Here is a 15633-nt window from a genome sequence, read left to right as displayed (position 1 = left end):
CCCCTAAGCAGGGCCTGGGAGACTCCAAGTCTGAATCCCCACCCCCCAATCACACATTCTCATCCCTAACTATTTTCATGGTAGAAAAGAGAGCAAGAGTCCAGTAGCACCTTAAAGACTACTAGAATCTGTGGGAGAGCAGGAGCTTTCATGAGTCACCACTCACTCTTCAGATATCTTCGGGTATCGGAAGAAGTGGTGACTGATGAAAGCTCACTGCCTCCCACTAATTTTGTTGGTCCTTGAGGTGCTTCCTGGACTCTTGCTGTTTTCTACTGCTAAAGGTAAAGGTAGTCCCCTGTGCAAGCACTAGTCGTTTCCGACTCTGGGGCGACGTTGCTTTCACAACATTTTCACAGCAGACTTTGTACGGGGCGGTTTGCCATTGCCTTCCCCAGTCATCTACGCTTTCCCCCCAGCAAGCTGGGTACTCATTTTACCGACCTCGGAAGGATGGAAGGCTGAGTCAACCTGAGCTGGCTACCTGAAACCAGCTTTCGCTGGGATCGAACTCAGGTCGTGAGCAGAGGGCTCCGACTGCAGTACCGCAGCTTTACCACTCTGTGCCATGGGGCTCTTCTTTTCTACTGCTACAGACAGACTAACATGGCTGCCGCCTTGATCTAACTTCACAGTGCTGTTGTGAGGATAAGATGGAAGAAAGGGGAAAGAGAGAGCCCACTCTGGGTCCCCATCTTAGAGAAAAGAAAGGAGGAGAAGACTGGATTTATACCCCGCCCTTCGCTAGCCAAAGGAGTCTCAGAGTGGCTTACCATCTCCTTTCCCCTCCCCTCCCCACGACAGACACCCTGGGAGGTAGGTGGGTCTGAGAGCGCTCTCCCAGGACTGCTCTTGAGCAGAACAGCCTTGACTTGTGGCTGACCCAAGGTCACATCGGCAGGGGTATGTGGAGGTGCGGGGATTCAAACCCGGTTCTCCCAGATAAGAGTCCACGCGCTTAACCACTACACCAACCTGGCTCTCTAAATTTGTGGCAGGCTGTCAGCTACACAAATCAAATAAATAATAAACACACAGGGCCTGCAAGACTGCCCTCTTCCGGCTGGCATTCAATTGACTCGGCACCGGTATTTAAGAGAAGCGGAAGAAGGCCGTCGCCACCAGAATAGCACCAACTCAATCTGGTTTTTTTTTCTGTTTTAACTGTTTTAATACTCATTAATTTAATTGTTTGTGGGATTTTATGTTGTGAGCCGCCCTGAGTCTGCTTTGGCGGGGAGGGCGGGATATAAATCAAATCAAATAAATAAATAAATTTCTATGACTTCAGTTCACTTTCTGAAGTGCCCAAGGCCTGCCTTTGAGTTACAGGTAGTTCCCCAGCATCCGTCAGGCCACAAGCCCCGCCCCCCCCACAAGTCCTTGTGGTCTGCAAGGGCAGCACTAACCTCGCGCTGGCCTGTCCCTGTTCTTCTCTCTGGCAACGACTCGCTCCCTCTCCTCCAGCTCCCTCCGGAAGTCCCGGTTGCGCACCTCCTCAGGGGCATCCTGGGTGGTTTGCCTGGAACAAGAAGCAAATGGGCAAGCTGAAGGGGGCAAGTTATTGAGCCGGCAGCATTTGGGCAGGGGCTGAGTGCCGACGTTGGGTGTGCAGAAGGCTCCCAGGTTCAGTTTCTGGCATCTCCAGTTAAAAGGACCAGGTGGGAGGTGGCGTGAAAGGCTACGGGAGACCCCAAAAAGCCGCTGCCAGTCAGAGTAGGCAGAGCTGACCTTGATTGACCAGTGGTCTGACTCACCAAGAAGCAGCTTTGCATGTTCATGTACGTGCAGGACAGTGGCCCAGATTGTGAGCTGGGAATCTCCCCTCAGCTATGAATTCACTAGGCCAGGGGTGGCTAAACTGCCGCTTGGGAGTCACATGTGGCTCTTCCACACTTACTGTGTAGCTCTCAAAGCCCCCACTGCCCCACCTGCCAGTTTGGAGAAGGCATTTGTCTCTTTAAATCACTTATCCAAGTGAAGCCAGCCAGCAGCTTAGAGAATGCATTTAAAGTTAAAGTTGCTTTCTTTCTGCCTCTCCCTCCTCCCATCTATTTTCCTTCCTCCCTCCCTCCCTTCTGTCTTGAAGCTCTCAAACATCTGATGTTCATGTCTTGTGGCTCACAAACATCTGATGCTTATTCTATGAGGCTCTTATGTTAACCAAGTTTGGCCACCCCTGCACTAGGCCTTAGGCAAGCTCCTTTTTTCAGTTGTAGCCCTTCCCCTACCCCATGCAAGTATGGGTACAGCATTACTCCATCAGGACCTTCAGGGCATGTCCACCTCAAGAGTCTACTCTTAGATCCTGATCTGGCAGCAGACTCCCAGTGCAACCCTGTGCAGAGTCACTCCAGACTAAGCCAAATGAAATCAACAGACTCACTGCACTATGTGGCATCAAGCTGACTCACGTCAGGTGGCCCCGTGAATGAGTAACCTCCCAAATGTGCAATCTTTAACAGACTTGCTCACGTCTTGCAAACTGGCTTCCTCTAAGTCAATCATGTTGAGTCTTCCTCTTTTCCTTCTGCCTTCAACTTTTCCTAGCATTATTGTTCTTTCTAGTGAGCCTGGTCTTGTCATGATGTGAAGAAAGTACAATAGCCTCAGTGATTATAGATTCTAGGGAGAGTTCAGGCTTGATTCAACCTAGAACCCACTTATTTGTCTTTTTTTAGAAGAAAAAGAAGATATTGGATTTACTGTATTTTTTGGACCATAAGATGCACTCCCCCCCCCAAAAAAAAGTGTGGGGGGGAAGTGTGTGCATCTTATGGAGCGAAGGTACCTTCCTCCTGGGGGGCGACCCGCTGTCTCCGCCTCTGATCCCGGCGCTTCCCCCGTGCCTGTCTGCCTGGCTCCAGCTTCTTCCAGCAAGCGCTGGGATCGCTCCACACTTCCCCCACCGCAAACCCAGCGCTTCGCGAGCGCCGGCTGTGGAGGGGGCAGCGTGCTTCCTCCGTGCCTGTCTGCCTGGCTCCAGCTCTGATGCTTACAGCAAGCGCCAGGATCACTTCCTCCGCCCTCCGATCCCGGCGCTTGCTTTAAGCATCAGAGCTGGAGCCAGGCAGACAGGCACGGAGAAAGCACGTCGCCCCCTCCACAGCCGGCGCTCGCAAAGCGCTGGGTTTGCGGTGGGGGCAGCATGGAGCGATCCCAGCGCTTGCTGGAAGAAGCTGGAGCCAGGCAGGCAGGCGCGGGGGAAGCGTCGGGATCGAAGGCGGAGGCAGCGGATCGCCCCCCAGGAGGGGGGTGCGTCCTATGTTCTGGAGCGCCTTATGGACCGAAAAATACGGTATATCCCACCCTATACTCTGAATCTCAAGAATCTCAAAGTGGTCACAATCTCCTTTACCTCCTCCCCACGCCCAACAGACACCCTATGAGGTGGATGAGGCTCAGAGAGTTCTCACAGAAGCTGCCCTTTCAAGCATAACTCCTACAAGAGCTATGGCTGACTCCAGGCCATTCCAGCAGCTGCAAGTGGAGGAGTGAGGAATCAAACTTGGTTCTGCGCGCTTAACCACTACACCAAACTGGCTCTCCACAAAAGCTTATGCATGTTTTTTTTCCTGGTCTGCTTGCCCAGGAATGCCTACAAAAGACATTTGTGGCACTTCAGTGTTCAGAAAAAAAATTCAAAAGTTCTCTCTCCTCCAGCTGGTCACCCATAATCCATTCTTACATACCAGTAGAGATCTAGGAGCGAGGCAAAAATCCCCTGCAAACCTGAGAAAACGTAATCTCTGCTAAACAGACTTCCGATGCAGAAATCGCTTTACACAAGATGCATAAACTGCCTTTTACCTGTATTTGATCTTAGTATGAGAAGGAAGATCTCTGCTGGAATATTGTTTAGACAGCTGACTTAAGTCGCCTTCTCCTTTTCCTCTCCCTCCTCTCGCAGGCTCAAACGTCGGTCTGGCTGCAGTAGTCATCTTCAGTACTGTGGGACCCAAATGCACAGCACATGGAAGTTACAGCCTCCCTATTAAATAGTAAGCACATTATTAAAAGAAACCCTAAAGTTTTGCCATATATGTGGTTTTGCACTGAGGTCCTTTTCACATGCATTTGGAAGACAGCCACACTGAATTAAACTGGACTTACTCCAGGTAAGTACTGATAGGCATTAGCCTAGGGCTTAATACATTGTTTCTTTCAATTTTCTGCTTCCCCCCACCCCCCAGCTCTACACTGATACTCCAAATAGTAGTTTGGCCTCACAGAAATAACATATGGAGACAAAAAAGGGAAAAGAGAAGCAAGGAACTAAAATATTTCTAATAAATTATTCTTTCATGATCATCTTTTTGAGTTCCATTATGAGATCTGGGGACTTCCAGAAAGTAAATACAGTAACAACACTTTAGACTGGAGACCATCAACGCATTAGCCAGTATATCAGGAACATGCAAATCCTGCATTGTCTCTACACAGGGGTGGCCAAACTGCAGTTCACAGAGACATATGTGGCTCTTTCACACATATTATATGGCTCTCAAAGGCCCAGCTGCCCTATTAGCTGGCTTGGAGGAGGCATCTCTCTCTTTAAATTACTTTCCAAGCCAAGCCAACTGGCAGCTTAGAGAATGCATTTAAAGTTAAAGTTACTTCCTTTTCACTTCTCCCTCCACCATCTAGTTTCCTTCCTCCCTTCCTTCCTTCCATCTTGCGGCTCTCAAACATCTGACGTTCAAGTCTTGTGGCTCCCAAACATCTGACATTTATTCTATGTGGCTCTTACGTTAGGCAAGTTTGCCCACCCATGCTCTAGAATCTAGCAGATTTTATAGCTAAAAGGCAAATTGCAGAAAAGGAGTAGCTGCTAGTAGTTACGTACTACCAGTGTCCATAGTTCTCTTTGCCCAATATACTCATGGTCTACTTCATACATCAGATGAAACACTCTTCATGATCAAAATACATAAAATTAAGCCAAAATAATAAAGAGTCATGTAACACATTAAAAATGAATGGATTCAGTGTGGCATTAACTGATACGAGGCAGAGGCTGCTTGGTCTTCATGCATACGATTAAGTGAGCTCCGGCTCATGACAACATATGCCACAATAAACCTGTTAGTCTTTAAGATGCCACAGGGCTCTTCAATATTTTGACTGCAGAATACAAACACAACCACCATCCTGGAAGCCATTTTTAAGGCACCACAAGGTTTGGCCTGGGCAAAAACTGAGGCCATTAAACCCAAGCTAGCCAATTCTCCTATACCTAGAATAAAGCGCCGTTTTGAAATCCTGCAGAAAATCTTTTTCATTTTGCAAAAAGGATGCTAAGGCACTAGGATTGTCTTAAGGTTATGCATCCCAGGTCTGTTGCAGAGGTGGATGTGGAATTCTGGCCTTCTTGGTAGCATTTGATTTTTCCCTCTCTCATCCCTGTTCTTACTGCATTGCTACATGCCTGGACTTTGCAGTGCCTCACCTGACAAAAGAAAAAGGTGCCTTCAACTAACAGCTAACTCACAGCAACCACAACCGCATTCCAGACAGGACACCAGAAGAGGCTGTTTGCCGTTGCTTGCCTATGGATAACTACTCCCGTTTTCCTTCATAGTCTCCCATCCAAGTACACACCAAGGCCCAACCCTGGCTTAACTTCCAAGTCCTGACAAGCTAAGCTGGTCACTTGTTAGAGCAAATGCAAGAATGAGCTTTTCTGATAAATTTTTAAATGATTTATTTGGTTCTCTCTCTGTTTTTGTTTCCAAGGAAGCATGAATTGAAAGTGAATCTGAAGTGAAAGTATATCTCAACACTCTGACCATTTTGCCAAAACATCTAAACCAGGAGTGGCCAAACTCGCTTAACATAAGAGCCACAGAGAATAAATGGCAGAGGAAGGAAGGAAGGAAGGAAGGAAGGAAGGAAGGAAGGAAGGAAGGAAGGAAGGAAGGAAGGAAGGAAGGAAGGAAGGAAGGAAGGAAGGAAGGAAGGAAGGAAGGAAGGAAGGAATTTTAACTGCATTCTTGGCTTGGAGAAGTGATTGAAAGACACAAATGCCTTCTCCAAGCTGGCTGATGGGGCTTTGAGAATCACACAATATGTCGGGAAGAGCCACAGTTTGGCCACTTGTGACCTAACCGCTTTCCTTCTCTCCCCAGTAGTATTTTTAAATGCCATGAATAAGAGTCTGAGATTGTTTTCCCACAGATTTCCAGTGATGTATTTCTCTTAGGAGATGCCACTGCTTTAGTAAAAGATGCAAAGCATATACCCTCGGGCCCTATAATCGGATGCACGAACATAATTCTCAGCAGAGACAGACAGATATCATCCTCTATCAAGAGGCAGCCGGACCAATACCTATCAACGTTGCAAGGTAATATTTATGCACAAAATAAGCGCAGTATCAACTTCAACAGCCATAATGGATGATAATACAATTTCTTTCAATTCCGCTAAGCCCATGCAGCACCTGTAACGGATGAGAAAGGCTTCGTCTGGGTTTAAACCCTGGTCAATGCAGCGAAGGCAGTCCTGCATTGAATGCAGCCAGCCAAATCCACACAAGGACGCGAACAGCACCCACATCCCCCTTCCTAACGCCGCCCTTTGACGGCTAAGGGTCCCGGGATCACCCACCTCACAGTCCAGCTAGGCCGACAGCGCCATTACTCTTCCACCATCCCAGACTGCACCGCGCTGCAAACCATAGATGCACGGCAATTCCGGTCAACCATAGAAAGGAGAAGCAGGAGCGGCCACTTTTGCCTCCATAGAAGCAAGAGTAGTCCTTAAGCGTCGGGGCCCGGTTAACACTTCCGGTCTAAAATCGAAGGCTCAACTTCCAAGGGCAAGGGGGTTTCATGGTAGAGAGATAGCATTTCTGCTGCCATCGTCAACAGTAGTAGCCACCTGTGTTCCCTCTCTAAGCTGAGTTAGTGTGAGCTAGCTCACAGCTTTTTAGCCTCTGGCTCATAGATTTTTTTCTTAGCTCAGGGAAAATGGCCCCAGAGCAAACTAATTTATGCAATAGCTCACAATTTTAATGCCAGTAGCTCACAAAGTAGATTTTTTCCTCACAAGACTTGGGGGGACATTGGTAGCCACCTGTGAGTTTCAGTTTTTATTGGAAGCTGAGCGTGTGCGTCTCGATAGATGCAGGTGGGTAGCCGTTTTGGTCTGAACAAAAGCAATAGGAGTGGCACCTTTAAGACCCACAAGTTTAATCCTGAGTATAAGCTTCCTTGCGCATGCACACTTCTTTACATTCAGAAACATGCACACGAAGGCTATACCCGGAATTAAACTTGTTGGTCTCAAAAGCGCTACTGGACTCAATCTGTGTGTGCCTCTGTGTCTAATTTTTTTTTAACTCACACTTTTTTGTTCTTTGTATGCGTGATGCATCTCACTATTAGAGAGTCACCAAAGTTCAGTACAATTAAACTAAAAAAACACGCGGGGGTACAGAGAACTAGAGGTCTCTATCTCACACATCATGTCATTGCCCCGCAAAGGGCTGCAAGCAACTGGTAACCGGTAGTGTGAAGACTTTAGGACTCCGTGCCCTTTTCTACTGAAGGCGTTTCTTTCCTAGCTGGGGCAGCTGTTGGCAGCTGGTCACGTGATTTAGAACGTTAACGGGATTGGGTTAACGTTCTAAAGTGGGCAGCCGAGTTGGTCTGAAGCAGTTGAACAAAGCATGAGTCAAGTTGTACCTTTAAGACCAACCAAGTATTTTTTGGTTACCGAGACGGAAATAGTTTGCGGTTTTATTCCTGGACAGGTGTGTAGCACAAAGGAGCCAGGGAAGGTCTGTGCTTCAAATGCTTATGTGGTTGGAGAAGCAGAAGCAGAGCTTCAGGAGTTTGGCGGGGATCAGTGCTTGCACGGCTGCAATAAAAATAAAGCCTCTGAGCATGTACAGAGTACCTCTCTTGCCTTCTTCATTAACCATAGTCTGCTTCCGAGTGCCATTGAGCTGGGTTTTACAGGAAGATGACGACACCTTCCTCAGGGGGTTTACAAGATAATGCATGGAATGGAGAAAGTAGAGAAAGAAGTACTTTTCTCCCTTTCTCACAATACAAGAACTCGTGGGCATTCGATGAAATTGCTGAGCAGATAGGTTAAAACGGATAAAAGGAAGTACTTCTTCACCCAAAGGGTGATTAACATGTGGAATTCACTGCCACAGGAGGTGGTGGCGGCCACAAGTATAGCCACCTTCAAGAGGGGTTTAGATAAAAATATGGAGCACAGGTCCATCAGTGGCTATTAGCCACAGTGTATGTGTGTATATAACATTTTTTGCCACTGTGTGACACAGAGGGTTGGACTTGATGGGCCGTTGGCCTGATCCAACATGGCTTCTCTTATGTTCTTCTGTTCTTAATCCCTGTGAGTGCGTACCAGCAAAGCTACCAAAACCTTTGCAACACCTTGAGACGGGGTTGCCAGTCTCCATGTGGGGCCTGGGGATCTCCCGGTGTTACAACTGCTCTCCAGGTTATAGAGACCAGTTGCCCTGGAAAAAATGTCAGGGATTTCCCAACCCAAAGCCGGCAACGTTACCACGGAGGATGAGCAGGTATATTGAGGCTTTTCACCCATGGGTTAGGCTATAGTGTTTCCAAACGTGAGGTGTCAAGGAACAGAACGGAAAACAATTGTCCTCAGACGCTGCAAGAATGTAATCCTGTTACTTGGGGATTAGCATTAGCATTAGAAAGGGACAAGTTATTTTTAGGTTTAGGAGCTTTTACTTATTTTTAGTAAACAGCTTCCCTTAACAAACAATAGCTTCCTTAAGATGTGTCTGCCCTCTTTTAGTGTTTGGCCACATTCATTTTTTGTCTGTGTTGAAACATTCTCATTCTAAAAAACTCTTGACTCAAGAACATTAAAATTAGCCTGCAGCTATATCCTTTATTTATCTATTTATTTATATTTTTCTTTCCATTGCCTATGCCTGAAGAGTTGTTTTGAACTCAAAAATCTTGCTTCCAGCATTTAAATACCAGTCAGTTTAATTAAAGTATTTGTCATGTTTGGTATACCCCATATGCTGAAGGCAGGTTCCAAATACTATCTTATTCCTATAATACCTTATGAGAGGCAAATAAAGATTAAAATGGTGGCAGAGCAAAACCTTTTATGCAGGAAGCAAATAGCACAAAAGCCTCAGTGTGTGTTGGGAGGAAAACCTATTTAAGAGACCACAGACAAGAAGAAGAAGAAGATGATATTGGGTTTATATCCCGCCCTCCACTCTGAATTTCAGAGTCTCAGAGCAGCTCACAATCTCCTTTATCTTCCTCCCCCACAACAAACACAGGGCTCTCACAGCAGCTGCCCTTTCGGGGACAACTTCTGCCAGAGCTATGGCTGACCCAAGGCCATGCTAGCAGGTGCAAGTGGAGGAGTGGGGAATCAAACCCGGTTCTCCCAGATAAAAGTCCGCTCACTTAACCACTACACCAAACTGGCTCTCAAGGAGAGACTGAAGGAGTTCAAACAGTGGCCCAGGCTGAGGGAGGTGGGGAAATCCCTTTTCCTTTTCTTTTTTGGTTTCTCCAACTTTTCCATTTAGGATTTTTATTGTGTTTTAACAATTTATTGATAACATATGGTTACAAAACTTAATTATAAATTTTCTGTACTAACCCATATGGTATTTCGATTGTAATCCAAGCAAAAAAGTCTCTGCAGTTTTCTTGAAATCGTAACCCAAAATTTTGGAGATTTCTTGTTGTTCCACTTAGGATTTTTAAAGACGTTAATAGTCTGATTTATTTGTTACTTTTTGTATCACCTTACATGTGAGCTCGGATTATTTAGATAGTATAGTTGTGCGTTGATCCCACTGAATAAGAAATGGCAAACAGGTGATACAATCAGTGATTTTAACGTAGTGCCAACAGGTGTTGTGTTGTCTGCTGGCAGGTTTCCTGGCACTCATTTGCTTCTTCAACAAAGTGCCTTGTTACCAAAGCAAAGAACTGGTCCTGAGTCTGACTTCCCAACACCTCATTGGCACAGCATGTGCTTCAGAAGTACCCAGAAGACATCAATGGCTTCTCAGAAAAAACGTTGCCCTACAGCCCCTCCCCCCAAACATTTTTGTCATTTGTCTCAGCATTGCGAATCCCCTCTTGGGGGCAGGGGATTCCCTGGTTTGGAGGGCCTCCCTCCACTTCAGGGCTATCAGAAAGCAGGAGTAGATGGATTTTGAATGTCTGCTGAGCACTCCATTATACCCTATGGAGACTGGTCCCCATAGGGTATAATGGAGAATCGATCTGCGGTTAGCTGGAGCTCAGGGGTGGGGCTCTGTTTTGAGATAGAGGCACCAAATTTTCAGCATAGCACCTGGTGCTTCTCCTAAAAAACAAAACCCAAGATCCAAAGTGATTGGACCAAGGGGTGCAATTCTATGAGCCCCAAAAGAAGGTGCCCCCATCCTCCATTATTTTTAATGGAGGGAAGGCATTTAAAAGGAGTGTGGTCCCTTTAAATGTAATAGCCAGTACTTTAAATGTAATAGCCAGTTTGGTGTAGTGGTTAAGTGTGCGGACTCTTATCTGGGAGAACCAGGTTTGATTCCCCACTCCTCCACTTGCAGCTGCTGGAATGGCCTTGGGTCAGTCATAGCTCTCTCAGGAGTTGTCCTGGAAAGGGCAGCTGCTGGGAGAGCCCTCTCAGCCCCACCCACCTCACAGGGTGTCTGTTGTGGGGGAGAGGATATAGGAGATTGGAAGCCGCTCTTAGTCTCTGATTCAGAGAGAAGAGTGGGGTATAAATCTGCAATTCTTCTTCATTCAATTATGCTTGTCACGACCTTGCTCTTGGCTCCACTCCCAAAGTGTCCTGCCACCATTCCCAAAGTTCCCAGATATTTGCTGAGTCCATCCTGGCAACCCTAGTCCCATTTGCGATCCTTCTATTCAAAAAGCCCAAAATCTGCTACATGGTAAAATGCTAACCGTAGCCTCCCATTCTTTGGTTGGTAAACATAAGCCAAAGAGGGCCTCTGAATATTTTTTTTTCCAGGCTCATTTACTAGATGCATTTAAGGATTTGTAGCGTGATATCTATGGTAAACTACTCCGAAAAGCTAGGAACTGAATGGAAGAGATTCTCTACATAGACAACACCTACAAAGTGTAAAGAAAGGTTATTTGTAAATGTAGACACCATCTTAGAAGAAACAGATGTAGAGCTGGAAGGGACTTCAAGGGTCATCTAGTCCAACCCCGTCCTTGTGCAGTACAGAAAATTCACCACTACTTCCCACCAACCCCATTCTCCCAGTGACCATTGCTCTATGCCTAGAGAAAGGCAAAAAAACCCTCCAGGATCCATGGTCAATGTGGCGTGGAGGAAAATTCTTTCCTGAACCAAAAGTGGCAATCAGAAGTTACCCTGGGCATGTAAGAAAGAGCTATAAAAGCTCCAACCCCGAGCTCTCACGAGCTACCTAAGAGGTATTCTCTTGCGTATGAAAGAAAAGCTGGAATACCTCGAGCCCTCTCACTTACTACTTTTAAAAGTACTCTTATTAAAAATAATCATGTTTTTCTTCAGTCTTTCAAGTTAATCACTTTTTGATTGATCAAAATGTTCTGAATTGATTTCTTCAATCAATTGAAAAAAATGTTGTTTCCTTACTTAACAAATGATCTGCCACGTAGAAGGAGGGTTAGGCCTATTTTTTTTTTTAAATCACACATCTTTTTTAGCGACAAATTTCTTCAGTCCACACCTGTAAAAATACTATAGATACTGACACTACATAAATATTTCACAACCATGTCTGCGACTGTCACAACGTTTTGTTATATTTCCATTTGGCTGGCCAGTAAAAATGGCAGTGAAAATTTTGCGTGTTCTTTGAACCAAATGATACTGTCTCCTTGAAAAGCCATTCACAGAGTCAATATCGTAGAAAGCTGGATGTGAAAAGTTACCATGACAACCAGATCTTAATCTAAAACGTCTTTGTCTATAATTCAGCTGCTCAGCTCTCATGGGTTAGGAAATTCATTTGCCCTGTGGCACCAGAAAATATGGAAATTAGCATGTCCGCTGTATTTGTGAATGGAATATTTAATAGGGATGAAGTCTGGGAAAGTTATTCTTTAAAAATATTTTGCTTATTTCACTTTAGGAGATGGTTGCTGTAGTCTGGAATTCATAATGCTATAGAAGACTATTAAGAACACTGTTTTTAAGTGTTTACATAAAAAACTCATACAAGTTTTCAGTGGGTAGAGAGAGTATAGCTTCATTCATTCATTCATTCATTCATTCATTCATTCATTCATTCATTCATTCATTCAATTTTAGACCACCCTCCCCCCATACTTGGGGCTCAGAGCATTGTATAACATTCAAAATTAGAGTCATAATTAGGGTTGCCAAGTCCAATTCAAGAAATAACTGGGGACTTTGGGGGTGGAGCCAGGAGACTTTGGGGGTGGAGCCAGGAGGCATTGGGGGTGGAGCCAGGAGCAAGGGTATGACAAGCATAATTGAACTTCAAAGGGAGTTCTGGCCATTACATTTAAAGGGACAACACACCTTTTTAAATGCCTTCCTTCCATAGGAAATGATGAATAGGGGCACCTTCTTTTGGGGCTCATAGAATTGGACCCCCTGGCCCAATCTTTTTGAAAGTTGGGTATTTTGGGGAGCAGCACTGGATGCTATACTGAAACATTGGTGCCTCTACCTCAAACTACAGCCCCCCCACAGAGCCCAAAATACCCACGGTTCAATTCTCCATTATTTCCTAGGGGAATAAGACCTGGGGATTGGCAACCCTAGTCATAATCAAATTTAAAATAGTTTTTAAAAACCAGTAAAACAACTTCAACAACCATTTCAAATGGCATCTAAACCAAGTTGCTTACTTCAAGGAGGGGCCAGTGAACAGAAAAAGTACCCAGGCTAGCTTAAAAACCATCGTTGTCCTCAGCCATTAGTGATGCCTCTATGTCTCCAATGTTCCCTGTAAGCTGTGGAGTCTTGTGAGGAAAAATTCTACTTTGTGAGCTACTGGCATTAAAGTTGTGAGTGAGCAATTTGGCAGCTGCATAACTTAGTTTGCTCTGGGGCCATCCTTCTTGAGCTAAGACAAAAATGTGTGAGCCAGCTCACGCTAACTCAGCTTAGAGGGAACACTGGTCTCCACCAATGTTCCCTCTAAGCTGTGGAGTCTTGTGAGCTAAAATTCTACTTTGTGAGCTACTGGCATTAAAGTTGTGAGCTACTGTATAAATTGAAGAGCTCTGTGATGCAGAGCGGTAAAGCTTCAGTACTGCAGTCGGAGCCCTCTGTTCACGACCTGAGTTCAATCCCGGCGGAAGCTGGTTCAGGTAGCCGGCTCCAGGTTGACTCAGCCTTCCATCCTTCTGAGGACGGTAAAATGAGTACCCAGCTTGCTGGGGGGAAAGTGTAGATGACTGGGGAAGGCAATGGCAAACCACCCCATAAAAAGCCTGCCGCGAAAACGTTGTGAAAGCAACGTCACCCCAGAGTCGAAAACGACTGGTGCTTGCACAGGGGACTACCTTCACCTTTTTACTGCATAAATTAGTTTGCTCTAGGGTCATTTTCTTGAGCTGAGACAAAAACGTGTGATCCAGAAATCCAAAAACCGAGCTAGCTCACGCTAACTCATTTTAGAGGGAACACTGGTCTCTCCACCCGTATTATTCCCCTCCATTCTCTGCATAGTAATAATTGCCTGGCCCAAATAGCTTTACAAGACAGATAAATACAGTCAATTTGTTATTAGAAGAGTCACAGTTCTTTCTAGTCCAGCACCGTTTCTGACAGCAGCCAGCAAAATGTCTTAGGCCAGCCTACAATGAGAGGTCGTAAAGGTTTTATTTCACTGTTGTGGTTTAACAGCCTGCCCTCCACAAACTGAAGGTGGAAATAGTAGTAACCCTGTCTTTATCTTGTGGTTGGAGGTTTTCAAATTGCTGCTTCTGGAGGCACTTAAAGCCATAATAACTCAACACGATCGTGCACAAGGGATGTTCTTCCAGGCTACTGAAGGACTACAGCAAATTATTATTTCTATGAATGAATTTCACCCCTGTGAACATTTTTATGAACTGGTTTCCCAGTGTGGAGTTGGCTCATGGTACTTACTTCGGTGTAGGAGAGCCAGTTTGGTTTAGTGGTTAAGTGTGCGGACTCTTATCTGGGAGAACCGGGTTTGATTCCCCACTTCTCCACTTGCACCTGCTGGAATGGCCCTGGGTCAGCCATAGCTCTGGCAGAGGTTGTCCTTGAATGGGCAGCTGCTGGGAGAGCCCTCTCCAGCCCCACCCACCTCACAGGGTGTCTGTTGTGGGGGAGAAGGTAAAGGAGATTGTGAGCCGCTCTGAGACTCTTCGGAGTGGAGGGCGGGATATAAATCCAATATCTTCATCTACCTCACAGGGTGTCTGTTGTGGGGGAGGAAGGGAAAGGAGATTGTGAGCCGCTCTGAGACTCTTCGGAGTGGAGGGCGGGATATAAATCCAATATCTTCTTCTTCGTCTTCTCCTCTTGAATGACCCAGTTCTGCAGTGACAGTTGGGATTCAAAATGCAATCATTTCTGTTCAGTATTTATTTATTTCAATTTTTGAAATGTCCTCCCCTGTAGGACAAGGCTCGGGGTGGTGTACATAAAAAATGTACATTTTGGTGTGCTGGTGTGGTACAGACAGCAGCTTGGATCCTATGGCGGTTACACATGCGCTAGAGAGTTTCTGCTGCCGAGCACATCTTCTCTTTTGTGCTAGCACTCCTGTTTGTGCAAGATCAGTGGTTTTCAGGGAGCTCTTGCGCAAACAGAAGTGCCAGCACAACAGGAAGCGTGCTGCACTGCAGGGTGTGTGGAATTTTTTCCCATAGGCTCCAAGAACCTATAATACATCCACTAAACAACTCAGGATGAAGGTGGAGGAAGCAGCCTAAAATTTCCAATTAAAATTCCAGCCCTGTCACCTTCATAGAAAGTGTCCTCCTGCGCGCTTCCATCTGGCCAGGCCCCTGTTCCTTTTGTGAAAACACCCTCTGGAACATTCTGCAACATCACAGAAGCATGGGAGCCCTCCTGACGTCCTCAGGCAAGCCGTTCCACAGAGTGGGAGCCAGAACGGAGGACGCTTTAATATAGGCAGCAAAAAATACAATGGAGAGAATCACGGAATAGGATGAGAGCCCAAAGAAAAACCGTGACAAATAACGAATACAATCATAAATTCCCTTATAATTATTAGTGTATAAACCTTCAAAGTATTTGATTGTCACGATCCATTTCAGTAATAAGTATTTTAAGGCAAGTACATATAATTCATTTACAAAAACGCATCTCAGCACAATTACATCAGAATAAATAATTTGTTCTGATGTAATTGTGCTTAGATGCGTTTTTGTAAATGAATTGTGAGTGCAGGCAGCGTCTGTTCTTACTCCTCGGCAGGGCAGCACCTTCAGAAGGCTTGGTTCAGACAAGGCCGGCCGTTGCAGCCGGGCATATTGGGACAGGCAGGCTTTGTAAATAATAACCAATGCATGGGCATTGAACCCAGAAACTAGTCAGTAAAGTGTGGCTGCAGAGGGCATCCAACGCGCCTTCCATTACTAGCTGCAGACTAGT

General features: G+C 45.7%; 1 protein-coding gene across 2 annotated transcripts in view; it reads right to left on the bottom strand.

Moving 5' to 3' along the window:
• Window positions 1-15633, bottom strand: part of CWC15 (CWC15 spliceosome associated protein homolog) — a 206603-nt gene that overhangs the window by 8879 nt on the left and 182091 nt on the right. Inside the window, exons 1-3 of one of the 2 annotated variants that reach the window (XM_060234918.1) lie at window positions 6610-6767; window positions 3811-3991; window positions 1410-1522 (exon numbers count right to left, since the gene is read on the bottom strand). In XM_060234918.1, the coding sequence (XP_060090901.1) occupies window positions 1410-1522; window positions 3811-3941 (244 nt within the window). In that variant the 5' untranslated portion in view covers window positions 3942-3991; window positions 6610-6767. Of the gene's footprint in view, window positions 1-1409; window positions 1523-3810; window positions 3992-6609; window positions 6768-15633 lie in introns of those variants that run through there. The other variant, XM_060234919.1, reaches the window with a different exon arrangement.

Source organism: Heteronotia binoei, chromosome 3 (genome assembly GCF_032191835.1).
Source record: "Heteronotia binoei isolate CCM8104 ecotype False Entrance Well chromosome 3, APGP_CSIRO_Hbin_v1, whole genome shotgun sequence".
NCBI classification, from domain to species: Eukaryota; Metazoa; Chordata; class Lepidosauria; order Squamata; family Gekkonidae; genus Heteronotia; species Heteronotia binoei.
This window is presented reverse-complemented; position numbering and strand designations above follow the sequence as displayed.